At 37.6% G+C, this 21,590-nt stretch overlaps 1 protein-coding gene across 2 annotated transcripts in view; it reads left to right on the forward strand.

Annotated features, from left to right (window-relative positions):
* Nucleotides 1–5,553: 5,553 nt before the first annotated feature.
* Nucleotides 5,554–21,590, forward strand: part of MINDY2 (MINDY lysine 48 deubiquitinase 2) — an 80,541-nt gene continuing 64,504 nt past the window's right edge. Inside the window, exon 1 of one of the 2 annotated variants that reach the window (XM_079125918.1) lies at nt 5,554–6,669. In XM_079125918.1, coding sequence (XP_078982044.1) covers nt 5,836–6,669 — 834 coding nt within the window. In that variant the 5' untranslated portion in view covers nt 5,554–5,835. The remainder of the gene's footprint in view (nt 6,670–21,590) is intronic. The other variant, XM_079125917.1, reaches the window with a different exon arrangement.

Here is a 21,590-nt window from a genome sequence, read left to right on the forward strand (position 1 = left end):
CATGATATTTTCCAATTTCATCCATTCACCAGCAAATGTCATAATTTTATTCTTCTTTACGGCTGAGTAATATTCCATTGTGTATATATAGCACAGTTTCTTTATCCATTCATCAATTGAAGGGCATCTCGGTTGGTTCCACAATCTAGCTATTCTAAATTGAGCTGCTATGTACTGGCGATTATAGCACATCATGTAGAGTGCCTGATTCCCATGCTGGAGGCCCGGGTTCAATTCCCCAGCACTGTGGGATTGTAGAAATAAATTGAGCTGCTATGAACATTGATGTGGCTGCATCACTGTAGTATACTGATTTTAAGTACAATTTTTTTTTCATATATTTGTTGCTTATTTGTGTTTCTTCTTTTGAAAAATGTCTTTTTAGTTCTTTTCCCATTATTGCCCATCTATTGATTGGGTTATTTGTGGGGTTTGTTTGTATGTGTGTGTGTAAGTTTTTTGAGTTTTTAAAAATATATTCTGGATATTAATCCCCTATCAGAGGAGCAGCTGGTAAAGATATTTTCCCATTCTTTAGGCTCTTTATTCATATTCTTGTTTCCTTTGCTGTGCAGAAGCTTTCTAATTTGATGGCATCCCACTTATTGATTCTTATTTTTATTTCTTGAGATTTAGGGGTCTTATTAAGGTGCCTGCACCGATTTGATGCTGACCCTATGTTTTCTTCTAGCAGCTGCAGTTTCTGGTCGAATTCATAAGTCTTTGATCCATTTTGATTTGACTTTCACAGAAAGAAATATCAAGCACTGAAATTTTAGAACATCAAAAATAATAGGAAACTTTAGAGAAAAGATGCAGGTTAAATACAGAGGTTTCCAGAGTCATAATAATATTATCAGTCTTATCAGTAATCTCCTAGGAGCTAGATTACAATCAATGACTTCAAAATGAAGAAAACATATTTCCAACCTTGAATTTTATACCCAAACTATAAAGGTCTATCTTTTTAATATTTTTAGTTGTAAATGGACACAATACCTTTATTTTATTTATTTATTTATTTATATGTGGTGCTGAGAACTGAACCCAGTACCTCACATATGCTAGGCAAGTGCTCTACCACTGAACTACAACCCCAGCCCATAAGTGTCTATCTTCTTTTTGAACATACAAGGTCTGCAAAAATCTACTTCCCAGTCAGGCGCGGTGGTACATGCCTGTAATCCCAGTGACTTGGGAGGCAGATGCAGGAGGATAAAAAAAGGGCGGGGATGGTCAAGGGGCCCCAGGATTCAATCCCAAGTACCAAAACAAACAAGACAAAAAAAACTTACTTCCCATGCACTCTTTTCTCAGGAAGCTTATTAAGAATATGTTCCACCAACTCAAGGAAAGAAGATGACAGATGATAGGATATTCAAGAAGTAAAGGAATTAACATAGAAGAGAAAATGAAGGAATCACTAAAAAAAAAAATTGTGAAAAGAAATCCCAGAATGGTAATTGTGAAGCAGGCCTATAAAAACAAACAGTGGTAGGCTGCTTGTGGTAGGCTAGAGAGGAGGATCAAGCTAGCTTAGTAAAGTTAGCAGAACCCTGTCTCAAAATTAAAAGTAAAATGGGCTGGGGATGTAGCTCAGTGGTAAAGTACCTCTGGGTTCAATCCACAGAACTGGGAAAACCAAAAACCAAAAACCAAAACAAAACAAAAAAACCCAAGAAATAGCTGAGATGTTGAAACAAAGAGAGGAAAAATGGCGTAAGAAAATTAAATCTTCATCTGCCATAGAAATAAACAAATAAGAAATATCTACATTTCAATGAAGAAATCAGAGTGTAATTGTGCTACTTGGAAATGTGGGGATAAGGAGCTAAAAAACAGCTGTGATTTGAAAAGGACTGCTTTCTTTTTTTTTTTTTTTTAAGTTGTGGATGGACCTTTTCTTTTTTATTTTATTTTATTTTTTTCATTTGTTTTCATGCTGTGCTGAAAATTGAACCGAGTGCCTCACACGTGCTAGGCAAGCCTCTACCACTGAGTCACAAACCCCAACCCCAAGGGACTGCTTCTTAAGAACAGGATTCAAACCAGGTGCAGTGGTGCACATCTGTAATCCCAGTGGCTCAGAGGTCTGAGGCAGGAGGATAGTAAATTTAAAGTTAGCGTCAGCAACTTAGCAAGACTCTAAGCAACTCAGTGAGAACCTGTCTCTAAATAAAATATTAAAAAGGTCTGGGGATGTGACTCAGTGGTTAAGCACCCCTGGGCTCTATCCCCAGTACAAAAAAAAAAAAAAGAAAAGAAAGAAAGAAAAAAGAACAGTATTCAAAGTTGTGAAGGAATAAATCAGAGAACTACTTCATTTTTATATAAGGTATTTATCTTTTAAAACTATTACATCTGTAACTTTAGAGAATAATCCTAAAAATTAGATGCAGTAGCACAGACCTACATTCTCAGTTACTCCAGACACTGAGACAGGAGGCCTTCGAATTCAAGGTCAGTCTGGGAAACTTAGCAAGTTCCTGTTTCAATATTTAAAAAGCAGCAGCAGAAGACTGGAGATGTAGCTCAGTGGTAGAGCACCCCTGAGGGTTCAATCCTAAGTACTACCAATAATAATTATAAAAAATTTGGGTAGTAACATTTTAACTTAAAAAATGGTTTATGTTATTTCCAATTAGGCAAAAATACACACAAGGAAATATAACACATTACTCAGTTTATTGTCTTGTCTTCTCTCGTCTCTCCTTAGATGCCATTCCCTGCCTCCATTTGAAAAACAAACTATGTATACTTATTTCTCTTTTTTTTAAATTAATTTTTTGATGGTAGGAATTGAACCCAGGGCCTTATGCCTCTACCACTAAGTTACACACCCAGCCCAACTATGTATATTTTCATAAACTCAAATAATTACATATGTTCTCACCACTCTTCATCTTGACCTATATAATTGCTATAACATTGAACACTTGGTTCTGCTTCTTTTTGTTGTAAACAAATTTTAAAATGATGAAGGTGAACATTTGAAACATAAACTGATAAAAGTCTACCAGAACAAGTACAGGTTTTTCTGAGCGGGTTTGTTGTTGTTGTTGTTTGATACTGGGGATTGAACTCAGGGTGCTTTACCACGGAGCTACATCCCCAGTCCTTTTTATTTTTGGGACAGGGTCTTACTAAATTACTGAAGTTGGCCTTGAACTCGAGATCCTCCTGCTTCAGCCTTGGGAGCCACTGGGATTACAGGCATACACCACTGTGCCCAGCCCAAGCAGAGTTTTGAAAATTGATGAAGGGCCATTATGTAAGAAGTATGTTCCACAATTCTTGGATCTATGTGTAGTTTAATGGCCTATATATGATTCATTATTCATTTAATTTGTTCATATAATAAATTAACCTATAACCATTACAGATCTTACATTTGAGGAATCATACTAAATTCTGAATTTCCTAAAATCTGTATTCTCTATTGTACTCCAAGTTTTAACTACTGTAATGTGCTTAATTCAGCAATATGGGGGGGGGAGCGGTGCTGGGGATCAAACTCAGAGCACTAGCATATTTAACATCTGCAATTCTTTCTTAGAGAAAAATTCAAATTTAACAACAGAATTTATTGCTTATGGTTCAATATGGAGACCAAATGTACACAACGTTGCTAAATTCAACATTCTGAAGAAACTTTATATTATCTTTTTTGATTTTCCTGCTTTCCAAGAGTTAGATAGATATCAAGCCAATGTTAAAGAGGGAGGAGGTTCCATTTTCTGCATTCTTCAGAAACCATACTTATCAAGCAAGTATTAAAAATATAGGGGTTGGGATTGTAGTTCAGTGGTAGAGCACTTGCCTAGCATGTGTGAGGCACTGGGTTCAATTCTCAGCACCTCATATAAATGCGGTGAAAATTAAAGGTCCACTGACAACTAAATATATATATAAATATATATACTATATATAGATATATACTATATATAGTATATATATTTATATATAGTATATAGTATATATAGTATATAGTATATATATATAGTATATAGTATAGTATATATATATTGATATGGTGGCACAGGCTTGTAATCCCAGAGGTTAGGGAGGCTGAGGCAGGAGGATCTGACTTCAAAGCCAGACTCCCAAAGTAGCAAGACCTGTTTCTAATAAAATATAAAAATGGGCTGGGGATGTGGTTCGGTGGTTAAGCACTCCTGGGTTCAATCCTGGCACCAAAGTGAGGGGGCGAGGGGAGGTGCCGCGGGGAAGAGCAATAAGAAGAAGAAAAAAAAAAATCAAGGATTGAACATGTAGCTTAGTTGTAGGTCACTTGCCTAGAAGGTCCTGGGTTTGATTCCCAACACTTTAAAAAAAAAAAAAAAAAAAAAAAAAAAAAAGGTCAAACAGCAATTTCCACGAAGATATGAGCTCTGCTGTCCACTGAGGCATCCCCAACGATAAAAACAGAACCCACCATCATACTTATTACTAAAATGTGCTGCAGAATAAATAAAACAATACTTTGTAATATTGGCTACCTTCTCTAACCAATAGAGATATTTTTTTATATCATTCTATTATGTTTCAGGTTGTTTTTTTTTTAATTGTCGTTTGTTTTTTGGTGTTTCAGAGGAATGAACTCAGGACGACTGGCATACTAAGGAAGCTGCCCTAGCCATTGCACATATCCTCAACTCTTTTTATTTTGAGACAGTTTCACTAAGGTGGAGGCCTCAGTCTCCCTAATAGCTGGAATTACAAGGAGGAGACAGAATCAACGCGTCAGATTAAGGAAGATCTGTCTTGTAATTTTGTCTCCCAGAGCCGGGAGAGGGAGAGAGTTCGGGAGGTGCTTTTCTGGGAGGGGTCACAATAGGACCCACACCCACCTTGCTACCAATAAAACTTCCAGACTACTCTGTCAGTCCTCTTTGAAAATTGCATGGTCTGAAGAGTCGATTCTTATTAGAAAAAGTCACATTTTTCAGGAGCAGGCGCTTCCCACTCCATGCAAAATGACGCCAAAACCAAAACCGCAGTCTTGGCTAATTCGAACGCAAGCACATTTATTAGTACTGGCCCAAATTACCCACTTTCTTCTGCTGCGCAGGCCAATATCCACAACCACACTGACGCCTCCTACAGGCGAACGTCGCACCAGTAGCCGGTGGGAAGCGCAGCGGTTCTCAGCCAGACGGGGAGAATGGGATTTGTGCACTCCAGTAATCCAAACACCTCGAGTAGATCTCCGCCTTTAAAATCTGCATTCGGCAAGAAATGCTCTTTCATATTACAAGCTGGGGAAACAAGTCTCCCGAGCCCATCAAGGGCAAGCTCTTCTCCAAATGCTAAGACTACCTCCTTTAAACCCCACCCCGCAACCTTCGGCTCAGAACCACACAGGACCCGACTCCCAAGGGTCACAGCCGAGCGTTCAGCGGCTTCCGGAGCCGGCCTTTAAAGCAGCGGCGCGGCGGTGGGGCTGCCCCCGAGTTCAACTTCCGGCCACAGAGTGAGAGGATGTTTTCCTACTGGAGCTGAGGCCGCGGGGACGCGCCCTAGCCACGCCCCCGGCCACGCCCGCCACGCCCGGCCTTCGGAGCGCAAGCACAGACAGGCACGGAAAGACGGGGCCGCGTGGGCGGCTGCTGCAGGGTTCGCGGTCGTCCCGCTTAGCTCGGTGGCGCGGAGGCACGCCCCGAGCGGGCGGAGGGCGCGGCGGCGCGCGCGCGCTCCCGGTGCCCTCCCCGTGACGTGCCTGTCCAGGGCCGCGCTAGGGCGCTGTAACTGCCAGTGCCGCTGTCATGGCGTCGGAGGCGCTGGCTGAGGAGAGCTGGCCGCAGTCTCTATAGAGCGAGGGGCGGGCGGCCGGGTATGGAGAGCGGCCCCGAGAGCCTGCTGCCGCTAGAACACGGGGTGGCGGCCAGGCCAGTGCCCGGAACAAGTTCTCCGCCGGAAGGACTGCAGGAGACCAGGCTTGCCGCTGGGGATGGTCCCGGAGTATGGGCGGCGGAGAACGGCGGCGGGAATGGGCAGGGGGCGGTGGCTGCCAGAAGCCCCCCAGACTCGGTTTCTCCCACGGACTCTCCTCAGACTCCTGGACTCTGCAGCTCCTTCCCCGGCTTGGACTTAAAGGAGAGCGTTTTGGAGAGTCCTACTGCCGCTAAGGCGCCTCTGAGAGGGCAGCACAAGGTGACCGCCTCCCCCGAGACAACCGAGGCCGGAGCGGGCCATGGTTCAGGTCCTGCCGGAGACTCAGGGACCCTCCCGGATCCTGCCGGCACCTGCAAAGCAGAGCTGGGGGCCGGCGGCTCCGAGGAGCCCCGCAGCGCCGGCGGCCTCAGCAGCAGTTGCAGCGACCCGAGCCCTCCTGGGGAATCGCCGAGCCTGGACTCCCTGGAGTCGTTCTCTAACCTGCACTCTTTCCCCAGTAGCTCCGAGTTCAATAGTGAAGAGGGAGCCGAGAACAGGGTCCCTGAGGAGGAGGAGGGCGCGGCATTGTTGCCCGGGGCTGCCCCTCTGTGCAGAGAGGAGGAGGAGGACACCGCTCAGGTGTTGGCAGCCTCCAAGGAACGCTTCCCGGGACAATCTGTGTATCACATCAAGTGGATCCAGTGGAAGGAAGAGAACACACCCATCATCACCCAGAATGAGAATGGACCCTGCCCATTGCTGGCCATCCTCAATGTTTTGCTTCTGGCCTGGAAGGTACATTCTGCAGCTCTTTACTTCCTACCGTTTCTGGGGAGGGGCAAAATGGGGTGAGGAAGCTATTGCTTGTCAGCTGATGCCTTCCTTTTTTCTTCATTTAGCAGTCCCCTTTTCTTAGATGAAATTCATTCCAGGAATCCCTTGTTGAAATAATATTTATATTCACATATATATGTTTATCATATGTGTATAGCATATATATGTCGTATATGTTTATCATATACTATATATGTATGTATGTACACATAGTGTGTGTGTTTGTATCAGGAAGAATTGCACTTAACTTCAGATCTGTTTAGTAGTGTTTAAATAAGAGTTCAACATTCAGTTGACTGTTGCTGCTGGTATACTGTACTTACAAACAAGTAGGACTTAAACCACCCTATACCAAAGATTATTTTTAACCTATATTTTCCTATATTATTGCTTTGTACTGGCATTATAACAAGGCAAAAAAGTGAAGAATTGGAGAAGGTAATCTTCAGAATTTACCATCAATCCATGATATTATGGAATAACTTTTGACGGTTATGTTTAGTCTATTTTCCAACTAATTCTTGCCCAATTGGATACTTAAGGGAATGGTGATAAGGAAGATGTGACCGTTTAGAGAAATACCACTTAAGAAACAGTTGGTCTGAGACCCAATTACCATAATTTCTAGGTTTTCAAAGACTGATTTCATCTTATGCATGATTTTTCACTTGACTCATTTCTTTGACTTTCTTAAAAGGTTTGGCATCATTGCCAGTAATCATACATCAGAATGTATTGAGGGAGCTTAAACTATTAACAACTAAAATAAGAAAATATATATCTAAGGTAGTGGAGCAAAAAAGGGAAGGGTAAGTATGTTGAAGACTCACAACAAGTAACCTGCATCTTGTTTAAGTTAACAGTTTCAAGGTGCTGAGAAACTGCATCTCAGATCACTTTTATTTTCAAAATGGTAATTATATCTATAGATAAAATATTCTCTAAAATATTCTCTAGGGAAACAATAGCTTGGACTATTCTGATTAGTTAGGAATAAAATCAAGTAAAGGAGATAATATTTATTATATGCTTTATCTTCCTATTGCTAGCATGGCTGATAGAAAGGAAGTAAGATTAGAATCCTTTCCATTATCTGGTGCATAATGGCACTTGGATGTTTTGAGTGAAGACAGTGCCTGCTTTTAAAAAAAATTTTTAAGTTACTGGAGATTGAGCCCAGGGGCACTCTACCACAGAGCTATGACCCCAACCCCTTTTTTTATTTTTTATTTTGAGACAGGATCTCATTGAGTTGTTAAAGCTGATCTCAAACTTGAAATTCTCCTGCTTCCATCTCCCAAGTCACTGGGATCACAGGCATGTGCCCTGGGCCCAGCCAGTGCCTGCTCTAGAAGAGCTATCAGGATATTTGGGATTGCTGTGTTTATTTACTTGAAATTATTAAAGAATACTAAATATTAGGTTATATGGAACAAATAGGAATGCACTAGATATTCAAAAAGGAGAAATTTTCTTCTGGTTTGTCACAGTCCCAGAAAACTTCATGGGATTAATAGGTCTTGAAACAGGCTTTTAAGGAAAAAAAATTTAGGTTAACAGGGAAATGTAATTCCTACCAGAGAGAAGAATATAAACAAAAGGAATGAAAACAGAATGAATAGAGTGTGTGTGTGTGTGTGTATTTATTAGATGACAGAAATAGTAAATTCATACTGAAGAATAATAAAAAGTGAAAAGGTGTAGAAGACTGACTTGATGAAGGCCTTTGACCAGGGAATTAAAACTTGATTCTGTGAGTCATTCTCTTTTGTAGGAAGGGATAACTTAGTTTCCTTTAAGCTTCTCTCTCTCCTTCGTTTCCATATAGTATTGCAGAACTTCACAGGAAGAAGCAATTGTACTGTGTGGCCTGGACTACTTGAGGATAGATGAGCTTTGAAATGACTCTGAAAGACAGATTTGAGTATGTGATCACATTTATGGGTTCCCACTATGTGTAAGGTACTACACACATGCAGAAAAGAGTATAAAACGAATTTGTGCAACTTGCTATATAACAAGGAAGCAGACATATAAACAATAGTTGCAGAGTAATGTGAGAAACTCTAATGTATCGTGAAAATACAGAGAAAAGGGTAATTGGGGATGAGTGTGTCAAGGGAAACCTTCATAGAAGAGAACCTATGAACCAGGTCTGTAGGACGAATGAGAGAAGGCCATTTGGGCAAAGGGTGTATTCAAAGATGGTAAAGCTTTGAGAGAAGGGTTTGTTGTGTTTGGGACCTCCAAATTTGGCTATAGTGCAGTGGAGGAGGGAAATGAAATAGGAATAGCAGGAAAGAAAATTAATAGTCTTGTTAGGCTGTGAATGAGTAGGCATGCAAATGAATTTGAAGATTATTTTGTAAATATGTGGTTTTCAGTCTTTTCTGCATCTAGTCTATGTGCACAAAAATGGTCATCAGTAATCATTGACTGATCGGGAGATGGATAAGAGAAGCAATGTAAAGCAGTAATCTCAAAGTAAACCAGGAATTCTAGAGGTTGAAACTACCTTCTTAATAATATTGTGATGTTATTTGCCTTTTTGAAATGTCAGGGAGTTTCTCTAGGCTGCATGATTGGTGATGAATTGCCCTGACAGTTAATGGAATGTGTCTGTATATTCTTGTGTTCTAAATTTTTCTGTTTTGCCAGGCATGGTGGCACACACCTATAATCTCAGCAACTCCAGAGGCAGAGATAGGAGGGTCACAGGTTCAAGGCCAGCGTTGACAAAGTAGTGAGATTTGCTTTTTTCTTTTTGGCACCAGGGAGTCAACCCAGGGACACTTAACCCCTGAGCTTCATCCCCAGACCTTTTTATATTTTATATCAGGGTCTCACTGAGTTGCTTAGGCCTTACTAAGTTGCTGAGGCTGGCTTTGAACTTGAGGTCCTCCTATATCAGACTCCAGAGCAGCTGAGATTATAGGCATGTATCACCGTACCTGGCTTTAGTGAGACTGTGTGTCAAAATAAAACACAAAGGCTGGGAATGTAACTCAGTGGTAAAGGCCCCCTGGTACAATCACCAATACTGAAAAATGTTTTTTCCCCTCAGTCTTAATTTCCAATGTGGTAAATATTAATAGATAGAATCCACATAGACAAAAATTCTTTGGGACCCTCAGTAATTTTTAATACTATGAAGGACTCTGAGGACAAAAAGTGTGAAAATGTTGGAATAGAGAAAATAACAAATAGTATGTGAAAGTAGTTGCCAAATTTAGAGGGCTTATCACTAGGAGTGTGTAGACTTTATTTATACCTGATAAGAGACCTGAATAATGGTTGAATAGAGAAGTAAAATTTTGGGGAAGGAACCCAAGGCCTTATACATGTTAAACGTGTCCTCTACCACTGAACTACATCCCCAGCCCCACTTTTTTATTTCTTTATTTTGATGCTGGCAATTGAATCCAGTGCCTTGCACATGCTAAGGGAGGAGCTCAACCACTAAGCTATGTCCTTAGCATCCAACGCGATCTTTTAATTTGAAATTAGGATAGACATAAGATTGTAATGAATGTAATAGAAAAAATTAATAAGGATAACTTTTTTGTTTGGTTTATTTTGGGGGTCAAATCCAGGGCCTAACACATGCTAGGCAAGTACTCTACCTCTGAGCTATATTTACATCCCTATCCCTAAGCATAGCTTTTTTTTCTTTTCTTTTCTTTTCTTTTTCTTTTTGTACTGAAGATTGAACCCAGGGGTGCCTAACCACTGAGCCACATCCCCACCCCTTTTTTATATTTTATTTAGAGACAGGGTCTTGCTGAGTTGCTCAGTGCCTTGCTAATTTGTTGAGGCTGACTTTGAATTTGGGAAATTCTTGCCTCAGCCTCCCGAGCTGCTGGGATTACAGGCATGGGCCCAGCAACTAACTTTCTTTCTTTTTTTTTTTGATAGGTAATTCTTTGCCTTTTCTCTTTGATGAAGGAAAGTACCAGTCCAGTGATGAATTTATCACTAACTAGATATAACAAATGAAGGCAGCCAATCGCCATGGCATATGCCTGTAATCCCAGCTACTCAGGAGGCTGAATCAGGATCCCAAGTTCAAGGGCAACCTGAGCAACTTGGCAAGACTGTCTCAATAGGAAAATTTTAAAGAAGGCCTGGGGATGTAACTCAGTGGCAGAACACTTGCTTAGCATGTACAAGGCCCTGGGTTCCCCAGCACCACCCTAAAACAAAAGAAACAACAAAAGAGATGGCATCCATTTTTTTTCAAATTCTGATAATACCTATTGGTTGAGTCTTTCATAAGATAGGAAGGGTGTAAATGCAGTCATTTTAGATGGGAAAGTTGATGCCAAAGTTTGCTTGTGTCAAGTCTAATAGAGGGGCATAAAAGTATTATACCTCCAGAAGCATGGGCTAGGTCTCAGGAAAGAGGTCAAAATTATAGGTTGAATTTGGGGATTATTGCATAGATATAAGTATACTATCTATGAGACTAAATGAATTCTCCATGGAGAGTAATAAGCTATAATTCTCAACATTTTTCTATCTCAGCATGTGTATGTAATTACAAATTGCCAACGAAACATTCTACCTGTGTTGCCTGTGTTTCATTTCCCCATTCCTTTCTTCACCACATTCTCCAACAGGTAAAGAGAAAACAGAGGAATAAGATTAAAAAGGTGTGTTAGAAGTGAGAGAATTAAAAAAAAAATCAGCAAATGTACAATTTGAAATGTAGAATGAGAAGTAGAAATAGGACACTGTCATGAGAGTAGTCAGGGAGAGAAAATGTAATAGAAAAATGGTTTCTTACCATTGTCAAATGCAACAGTATCAAGGAACAGATGGAGCAGGAAAGATTTTGCCAAAAAGGACAGGTGTGGGGACAAGGTCACTGAAAAGCCAGGAAATATGGATCTGTGGAATATGGTCTCTTTAGAGGAAAGGAACATCAATTTCAGTTTCTGAAGGATTGGGACAAGGATGATACAGACTGGTCATATTAATATAGTGAGGTAGATGGAGTGTGAACCTCATATTTTCCACTATGGCAGAGTAACTAGTGAACTCATCAATATTAAGGAGAGTAGGAGAGAGATGATAAAGCATTGAGGGGGTAGATTTTATGACAGAAGTATTTTGCATTTTAGAGAAGAAGTTTCTTTCGTTCTTTTTCTTTTTTTTAAAGACAGAGTCTCACTAAGTTGCTTAGGGCCTTCCTAAATTGCTGAGGCTGGCTTTGAACTTGCAGTCCTCCTGGTATTTCAGTCATGCACCACCACACCCAGTTTAGGGAGGCTTTAAAAACTTTGGGTATGTCAGTTTTGCTTTTTTTGTTGTTTGTTTTTTGTCTCCAGTAGTTCTCCTGTACCTGGAAATAGGAGCAGGAAGAATGGTTAGTATTTTCAGAATCTGAACTTTTCAAGTGTTGATTCATGGAAGGTAAATGAAATTAGAGTGAAACAGTTGATCCTCTCCTTTAAACGAGGATGGAATCATGAGAAAATCAATAGACTGAACACATCGGAGGTATTTGAGTGATTAAGAGGAAGTAAGTGCAGTAGTTCTGCATGAGGGATGACAGTTAAAATGATCAAACTAGGGTAGGTAGTGAGTTTAAAATATTGACTTGCCAGGTGTATGGTACATACCTGTAATCCCAGTTACTCAGAGGCTGAGGCAGGAATATTGAAAGTTCAAGGCCAGCCTGGGCAATTTAGCAAAACCCTGTCTCAAAATAAAAAGGACTGAGAATATAACTCAATAGAGTGCTCCTGGCTTGAATCCCCAATACCATAAAAGAAAAAAAGAAGGGGGGGAAAAAAAAGCCATTGCTTTAATACTATTAGAGTAGATTATTATTCATAATCTATTAAATAATTGATCTGTAATAACCCAACAAATCAAGAAAAAAATCTGTTCATTAAATTTAATGAAGACTCAAATTTGCTTAACTGATACCAGATATATATATATATATATATATATTTTTTTTTTTTTTTTTTTTTTTTTTTTTTCCCGCGGTGCTGGGGATTTGAACCCAGGGCCTTGTGCTTGCGAGGCAAACACTCTACCAACTGAGCTCTATTCTCTATATCCCCAGCCCCCAGGTATATTTTTGTTTTGCTTCTTTTTTTTTTTTATAGTTAAAACAATCTTTCATTTTTTGCTATAAAATGTCATTTATGGGCATATTTGAGGGCTGGCCTATTTAATTAGGTGTATTTATAAAAATTAACAAGCCAAAAGGAATGTAAAGTAAGATGGGGTAGTGGCACAGTCCTATAATCCCAGCAATTTGGGAAACTAAGGCAGTATTGCAAGTTTGGGGCCAGACTGGACAATTTAGTGAAAGCCTGTGTCAAAATTTAAAAAAAAAAAAAAAAAAAAAATGCTGAGGATATAGCTCAGTGAAACCCTGGGTTCAATCCCCAGTAGCAAAAAGGGGTCAGGGAGTTGTTATATAAAATAAATTTTAGTTTCTGATGATAATGGCCTTATGTTATAAATGTTGAAGCTGAGTGATGAGTACTTAACTGTTGAGTGTGTTACTATTTTTCTACCTTTGCAGTGATTTAAACTTAAAGGTTTTTGCTCTGATACTTTTATGTTTGCAAAGATATGTCCCTATTTTCTCATACTTTTGTTTTCTTTTAGAAAGAATGTTATAGATTCTGAGGCCAACATAAACTCAGAAAAGCTTCAATAGAACTATATATTATGATAGAGGACATATCATAGTGTATAGCTAATTATTATGTAGGTATTAGCATTTTAATAGAAGAATGAATTCAGTATCCTAATTTCAGATGCTGAAATACATAGCTTTTTCTCCCTAACCCTTTTGGGTAGGAAATTCTTTTCCTTCTTTTCTCCTTTGCTTAGTATGAGTTCAAACTCTCTTACTAAAACTATAAACTATCTTCTGTTAAATCAAGGGATGAATGCCAAAGTTGTGAAGCAAGATATTTTATGTTAAGCTGGTTTCTTCACACATCAAACCTACAAACTGTAAGATGAGGATTGATTCATTTGATTCTGTAAAATATTTTAAAAGCTTAAGGTTAAAAAAATATATACCCTACATACAAAAAATGATAAGCTCATCATAAATTAAATCAAAACACACATTGAACTGACAGAAATATTTACCAGATTGTATGTCTAAAGTCTAATTTCTTAGTTTACATAGAGCCTTTATAAATTAGAAAAAGAGTGGGTGTGGTGGCACATGCCTGTCATCCCAGTGACTATAAGAGACTAGTTTGAGGCCACCCTGAACAACTGATCAAGAACCTGTCTCAAAATAAAATAAAAAATAAAAAGGACTGGAAATGTGACTCAGTGGTTAAATGTCCCTCCTTTCGATCCCTGGTACCAAAATAAATAAATAATAAAGGGAAAGATGAGCAACACAGTAGCAAAATGACCAAAAGGCCATTAACAGAAAATTTGAAGTTCAAATGGACATTTCCTTTATCTCATTATCACCTACAAAGTGAGGCTCAATGAATGTGAATCTTTTGCCAGCAATCAGCTTTTGCCATGGCTCTCCTTTCCTTTCTTTCTGTGTGTGTGTGCATGCAGATACTTCTTCTTCTAATGCTTTGCTTTCCCCTGACTTGTAGGAACATTGCAGTCACACACATTTTCTCATGTTCTGTTTCCTAAAGTAAGCACAAAACTCTCTTGAGGTTTTCCAAGTGTATTTATTACTTATAAAAAGGAAAAACAGATGGTGAACCAAAGGTTCTATCTTAGTCTCTGCCCACTCTCTTTTAATTATAGATCTTGTGAGAAGAGATTAAAAACTTCACACAATGGTGGGGTTTTGTTTACACAAATGATTTTAAGGAAAATTTCTGAATCTTTCATTGCTAGTCTTTCTCAAGAATTAGAAGTAGTGTTGTATCTCTGGATTTGTGAGATAAAGAAGATGAGAGCTGATGATATATAATAGTAATACTGCCAGTGGGTGGTTGCCCTTGCAGTCGTGATGTGTCCATTTTCTCCTCTGTTCTTGATATTAGTATTCCTTCAGTGAAAAATCTTTCTTCTCCCTTTCCACCCTTGTCTGTTGAGGCCCAAGTGAGGGACATTTGGGTACAGGTGGTACCAACAACCATAGGACTTTGAATAATAGTAAGTATTTAATTATTTTTGTGATCACTTACTGTGCTATTTTATATGCATTATATACATTTTCTTAATTTTTTCAAGTACATCACAAAATCTTTGTGTAGATATTGTTTCTATTTTGCATATACAGAAAATTGAAGCTAAATAACGTTTAAATAACTTGTCCAAGGTAAGATTATCACCCACTTCCAAACCAGAGCTCTCAATGGAGATATTTCAGTGAGAAGATAAAATTCAAGATACCAGTAAGCCTTGTGAACAATAGGTCTGGGGCAAAGCAGGGTGGGATAACCAGTGATAGAGAAATAGAGATAGACTTTGTGATTCATTAGACCAAATCCCAGAGATCTAATACCAGACTCATTCTGTTTTTTGCCCCTTGGCTTTGGAAATAGCTGACATTTCTTTGTTTCTTCTTCTTCTTCTTCTTCTTTTTTTTTTTTTTTTGGCCATACCAGGAATTGAAACCAAGGCCTTTTGCTTGCTAAGCATGCACTCCACCATTGAGCTATGTCCCCAGCCCTCTTTCTTTTTATTTTGAGACAGAGTCTCACTAAATTGCTCTATTCGGCCTTGAATTTGAGATCCTCCTGCCTCAGGCTGCTTAGTACTGGGATTACAGGTGTGTGCTGTCTTTGCCTGACTATTATCTGACACTTCTAATTTCAGATTCTTTCGTGGGTTCTGTGGTGAGTAAACTTGCCTTTGCCATCATTGTTTATGAAATTCATTCTTGGCTATTTTTCAGTAATTAAAAATTTCTATCTCTACCGCTACTATCCTTGAAGTGTTCTTCATCTCTTACCTGGACTACTTCAGTTGTCTTCAGACTGGTCTGTTATCCTACCCTGTTCCCATGTATCTTTTAAGCAATTAATGTAGAAGTTTCACTTTTAGGTTTTGTTTGTGGAGATTTTTCAGCATGGCAAGCTTGCTGAACTTCTTAAATTTGTACTGCTGAGGATTGAACATTGAAAATGCTTTCGTACGTTGAAAATGCTTTCTTTCGCTAGTAAATCTCATCGTAACAACCTTCTTTAAAATACTTCGAAGTGTCTATAATTTAACCTGAAATTTTTGCTGGTTTTAAATAGGCATTTGTGTTAATTGGAAGAAGGGATCTATATTATGATAAAAATTAATGATGAAAGTGTTCCAAATTAGCCCGAGTTTGAGGTTGTCTCATAAAATTTTTCTGATTTGAAATACTGGTGGCAAGTAGAAAGCCAATTAGATTTACCAAAAAGTTGGAATTTTAATTATTTCTTTGAATTTAAAATTTTTTTATTTATTCATTTTTTAATAGCTTTTAAAATTATTTTTAGTTTTTGATCTTTATTTCATTTGTTTATTTATATGCAGTGCTGAGAATTGAACCCCATGCCTCACACATGCTAGGCAAGCATTCTACCACTGAGCGACAATCCCAGCCCTGTTTATTCATTTTTGAGTCAAGGTGTTTCTGTGTTGCCCACGCTGTCCTTGAACTACTGGTTCAAGTAATCCTGCCTCAGCATTCCAAGTATCCAGAACTATTGGTGTATTCTAGCCATATCTGGCTAACAGTCTAAATTTTTAATATTTGTAAGTATAATAATTAATTTTAGTAATAAATGAATAATACATATAAGAAATTAAAATATAAAACAAGATGTGTAATATCTTATAATACATACATTTTATTTGCAGGAGCCAGAATTTAAGTCATGTTGAGAGGATCCATAAGTTTTTGAGTCCTTATTTTGAAAAGAGAGAAGGCTTACCTTTCTTTTCTTTGGTTCCCACTAATAATGTTTCTAATATTTTCAGAAGAACAGTGTCTTTACAATTTTAACCCAAAATATAATGAATGTTTTAGATTCATGCTGAAAACATTGGTATGTGTGTATATGATGCATATACAAAATTAGTGAAATTTGAACTAAGAAGAAATTATATTATTTAGTGATTCGTTTTACCATAAATACCTTATTACTCACTGTCTATGGTGGATTGGATCCAGGACTCCCAAAGATTCTCAATATAAAATGGCATCATATTTATATACATCCTATGTGTGTATCTTCCTGTTTAAATTATCTCTAGATTATTTAAATACCCAATAAAATATAAATGCTGTGTAAATGTAAATACTCTATTGCTTTGGGAATAATAACAATTTTAAAAGTCTGTACATGTTCAGTACAGATGAAATTGCCCCTCCCCTTGAATATTTTCTGTCTGGTTGATGGAACCTAAGACTAGGGAGGGCCAACTGTAAATGCAAAAATAGTCTGTATTATGGAGATCAAATAATTCATGTGTGAATTAAAAATGTTATCTCAAGTTCCAGCTCAACTTCCTGGTTTTTTTTTTAATATATTTTTATTTGTAATTGACATATGGTAATTGTACATATTTATTGGTTGCAGTGTAACATTTCAGTACATGTATACAATGTGTAATGATCAGATCAGAGTAACAGGTAAATGCTTTGGACATTTTTAATTTCCTTGTTTGGGGAATATTTATAACCTTCTCCACTAGCTATTTTGAAACATTCAATTACTTGACAGACATAGTTTTTCTAATGTGCTATATGACATTAGAAGTTATTCCTCCTATCCAACCATATCCCTGTACCCCAAATTTCTAAATTAAAAATAACTGTATATCTTTATGGGAATATAATGCAATGTTTCAACTTCCTGTTTGTCATTCAAACACAGTTCCAAAGTATTTTCTTCTACAAACTAACTTGTCTTCTCTTGTCAAATTCCTTTTGTTGTTACTAGGGATTGAACCCAGAGATGCTTTACCATCGAGCTACATCCTCAGTCATGTGTGTGTGTGTGTGTGTGTATTTTTTTGGTAGTTGTAGATGAGCAGAATGCCTTTATTTTATTTGTTTATTTTATGCAGTGCTAAGGATCAAACCCAGTGCTTCACATGTGCTAGGCAAGCGCTTTGCCACTGAGCTACAGCCCAGCCCCCTTTTTATATTTTGAGACAGGGTCTTGCTAAGTATTTGAGGCTGGCCTCAGTCTTTTGACCTCAGCCTGTTGAGTAGCTGGACTCCATTGCACCCAGATCAGATTTTCTATTTTTGATGATTAAATGGATCCCGATTTTTTAGTCTTATGAGTCTAAGTTGATTATTCCTTCTCCATCATTCTCCATAGTTTGTTTTTGTTTTTGTTTTTTTTTTTTTTTTTTTTTGTTTCCCAATACAAGGAGTTGAACCCAGGGGTGCTACCACTGAGTTATATCACCAGTCCTTTTATTTTTTATAAAAAAGTTTCCTTTCTTTATTGGTCACAAACTTTGTCAATTTTTGATGTAAAATATATCTCAAGCCCACACAGTGGCACACTCTCATACTCCTAGTGACTGTAAGAGGTTGAGGTTGGAGAATTGCAAGTTTGAGGCTACCTGGAAGAACTAATTGAGACCCTGTCTCAAAATAAAACATACTGGTTTTGGTTTTTTGGGTTTTGGGTTTTTTTGTTTTTGTTTTTGTTTTGTTTTTTTTTCTTATTTTTTTCTTTTTTTTTTTTTTTTTTTTTTTGGGTAGTAGAGATTAAACCCAGGACCCCTTAACCACTGAGCCATATTCCCAGACTTTTTTATTTTGAAATAGGATCTAAGTTGCTTAGGATCTTGCTTAGTTGCTGAAGCTAGTTTTGAATTGCTATTCTTCTGCCTTGGCCTTCCACATTGCTGGGATTACAGTTGTGTACCACCACACCTGGCTGTCAATATACATTTTTTTTAAAAAGGGCAGGATATGTAACTCAGTGGCAGAGTGCTTGTCTTGCATATGTGACACTCTTGGTTCAATCCCCAGTGCTGCAAATAAATGTTGTTGTTGTTGTTGTTGTTTTTTCCATAGTGCTGGGGACTGAACTAGGGCCTTGCTCATGCTAAGCAAGCGCTGTACCACTGAGCTGCACCCCCAGCCTTGGTGAATTTTTACCTAAAATTTAATTGAATGTTTTTCTGTTTTATTAAACTGATATTCCAATTAGATAGTTAACAATAACCTATGGCTGGTCACTCTTGTACTTTAGACAGAAGGTTTTGTTGTTTTTATTTATTTAACTGTATGTGTATGTGGTGCTGAGGATTGAACCCTGGGCTTTAGGCATTGCTAGGTGCGTACTCTACCACTGAGCTACAGCCCTAGCACCTCTTAATCTATTTTTGGCTTCATTTGAGTATTCTCAAATACACTTCACTCTTTAAATTAGAAATTACAGAATGACTGGGCTCATTAGTAAGGTTTTACCTTACAGTAGAATATTTGAAATTGTAGTAGCTATTTTCTTTTAGTGGTTTAAGTATTTTTGTTATTTTTATTATTCTTATATTAATAATTTCTCAGGAAATCTAATTAATATAATGCAATCTTATAAGATAGGACATTATCTGTTTTCATATTATATATAAAACCTCACTTTATTTTGCCTTTAATAATGTGGAACCATGCATTAATATGTGCTAAGAGGCTTTGTTCATATTTTAGGAAGAATATTTAAACTACAAGATTGACTTCCAGATAAGTATTCATGTATTAGAATACTTATTTACTTACAGTGTTATAGACTACTATTAAAGAGATCATACTTCATTTATTTCACTGTAAAACTTATAATTTAGACAGACTGCCACAACTGCTAATTCTGTAATTTTTGCTAGCTTTTTTTAATATATATTCTTTTAGTTGTAGATGGACACGATACCTTTATTTTATTTATTTTTATGTGGTGCTGAGGATCTAACCTAGTGCCTCATGCATGCCAAACAAGCACTGTACCACTGAGCCACAACCTCAACCCTAGCCTGCTTGTTTTTTCTTTAATAAATTCTAAAGACAAAGACGCATATCTTAGATCCTTGACAAAACCCTCTGCACTTGCTTTTGAGGTAATCGTAGAGGAAAGTAAAAAGATAAGCAAGCTTTTAGGAAGATTTTCATTTTGTGGTTAAAAAGTAATAAATGAGATCCATGCAAGGTATACATTTCTTGACTGTTATACTTTTTTTGTCCATAGGGTTTTTTTGTTGTTGTTGTTTTGTGGTGCTGGGAATTCAACCCAGGGCCTTGTGCACACAAGACAAACACTCTACCAACTGAGCTATATCCCCAGCCCTTGTCCATAGCTTCAGTGAACATACAGAGTATTTTAGCACCTACTTCAGGAAATGAACCTACCATTAAGTATACTTGTGAATAAGTGAGTTAAAATACTTATACATTTGGCTAGGTGTGTTGGTGCACAACTAAAATCCCAGTTATTTGGGAGGCTAAGGCAGGAGAATTGCAAGTTTAAGGCCACCCTGGAAAATTTAGTTAGACTCTGTCTCAAAATTAGGAAAAATTAGTGGAGGAAGGGGAGCTGGGGTATGCTCAGTGGTAGCATGAGTGAAGCTCTGGTTCAATCCCCAGTCCACAATAAAATAAAATAAAATACTTTAAAATTGTGTAGTTGTTGGTTGGTCTTCTAAAATCAGTATATAGAGGTTGTCATTTACCATTTCTTGTTTTTGAAGCAAGATGTGGTAGGCAGTTGCTATTTGGAAATTTCAAGACTAAATCCTCAAAACATGTTGCAGATACCTACGATTATAGACTGTATATTTCTAACACCCTTAGCTTAGTCACCCCACCTCTGGTGCTGAAATTGAACCCAGAAGCCTCACATTTACTAAGCACAGTCTTTATCACTGAGCTAGATTTTTAGTCCCCTTGGTTTTATATTTTGACAACTTTATAGTAGGATGACTATACTAACCAAAGAGGATGGGGCTTAATTTGTTTAAGAAACATTGTTAGTGGAATTTTATGATTGGTTCAAAATTGAAAATTCCATTTTTAGGATATAAATTCCACTGGTTTAAGAATCAAATCTTTTTTTTTTCTTACTTTCTTTTGCAGTGCTGAGGATTGAACCCAGGCCTTGCGCACATATAGACAAGTACTCTACTCTGAGCCACATCCTCAGTCCTAAATATCAGATATTAATGTTGAAACACCTTGATAAAGTATTATATGATTCCGGGCACAGTGGCACATGCCTGTAATTCCTGTGCCTTGGGAGGCTGAGGCAGAAGGATCATGAGTTCAAAACCAGCCTCAGCAAAAGCATGGCACTAAGCAACTCAGTGAGACCCTGTCTCTAAATAAAATACAAAATAGGGCTGGGATATGGCTTTGTGGTCAAGTGCCTCTGAGTTCAATCCCTGATACCAAAAAAAAAATATATATATATATATATATATTTTATATGATGACAGTTAAAATCTAAATATTTTAGACTTTGTGTACCATGCAGTCTTTGTTAGAGAAATTAAACTCTGACATTGTAGTGCAAAAGCAGTTAAAGAATACATAAATAAATAAGAGTATGTTTAAGAAAAATCTTTGTTTAGAAAAACAGGTAATAAACTATAATATGCTGATGAATTTCAGTTTTAAAATATGCTGTATATAGGAGGTGTCTATTTTCTGCTTAAGATCTGCTAAAAAAGCATTAAATTTAAAAAAAATATGTCATAGAGAGTAAAAATAACTTAGAATGAAGTAATGATCAAAACCTTCATGACATCTCTTGGTTTCACTAAGTGATAAATCTACTGGATAACTAAATCATAAGTATCATCTGTCATATATGCTCTCAGAGGATCTCAGTACCATTTGGTTTTATAGGGTTCATTATAAAACTCACTTTACTCATTGATTAAAGCAAAAATTTTTGACATGTCATTAATATATTTGATAACATAAATCT

Source organism: Sciurus vulgaris, assembly GCF_902686455.1.
Source record: "Sciurus vulgaris genome assembly, chromosome: 2".
Lineage (NCBI taxonomy): Eukaryota > Metazoa > Chordata > Mammalia > Rodentia > Sciuridae > Sciurus > Sciurus vulgaris.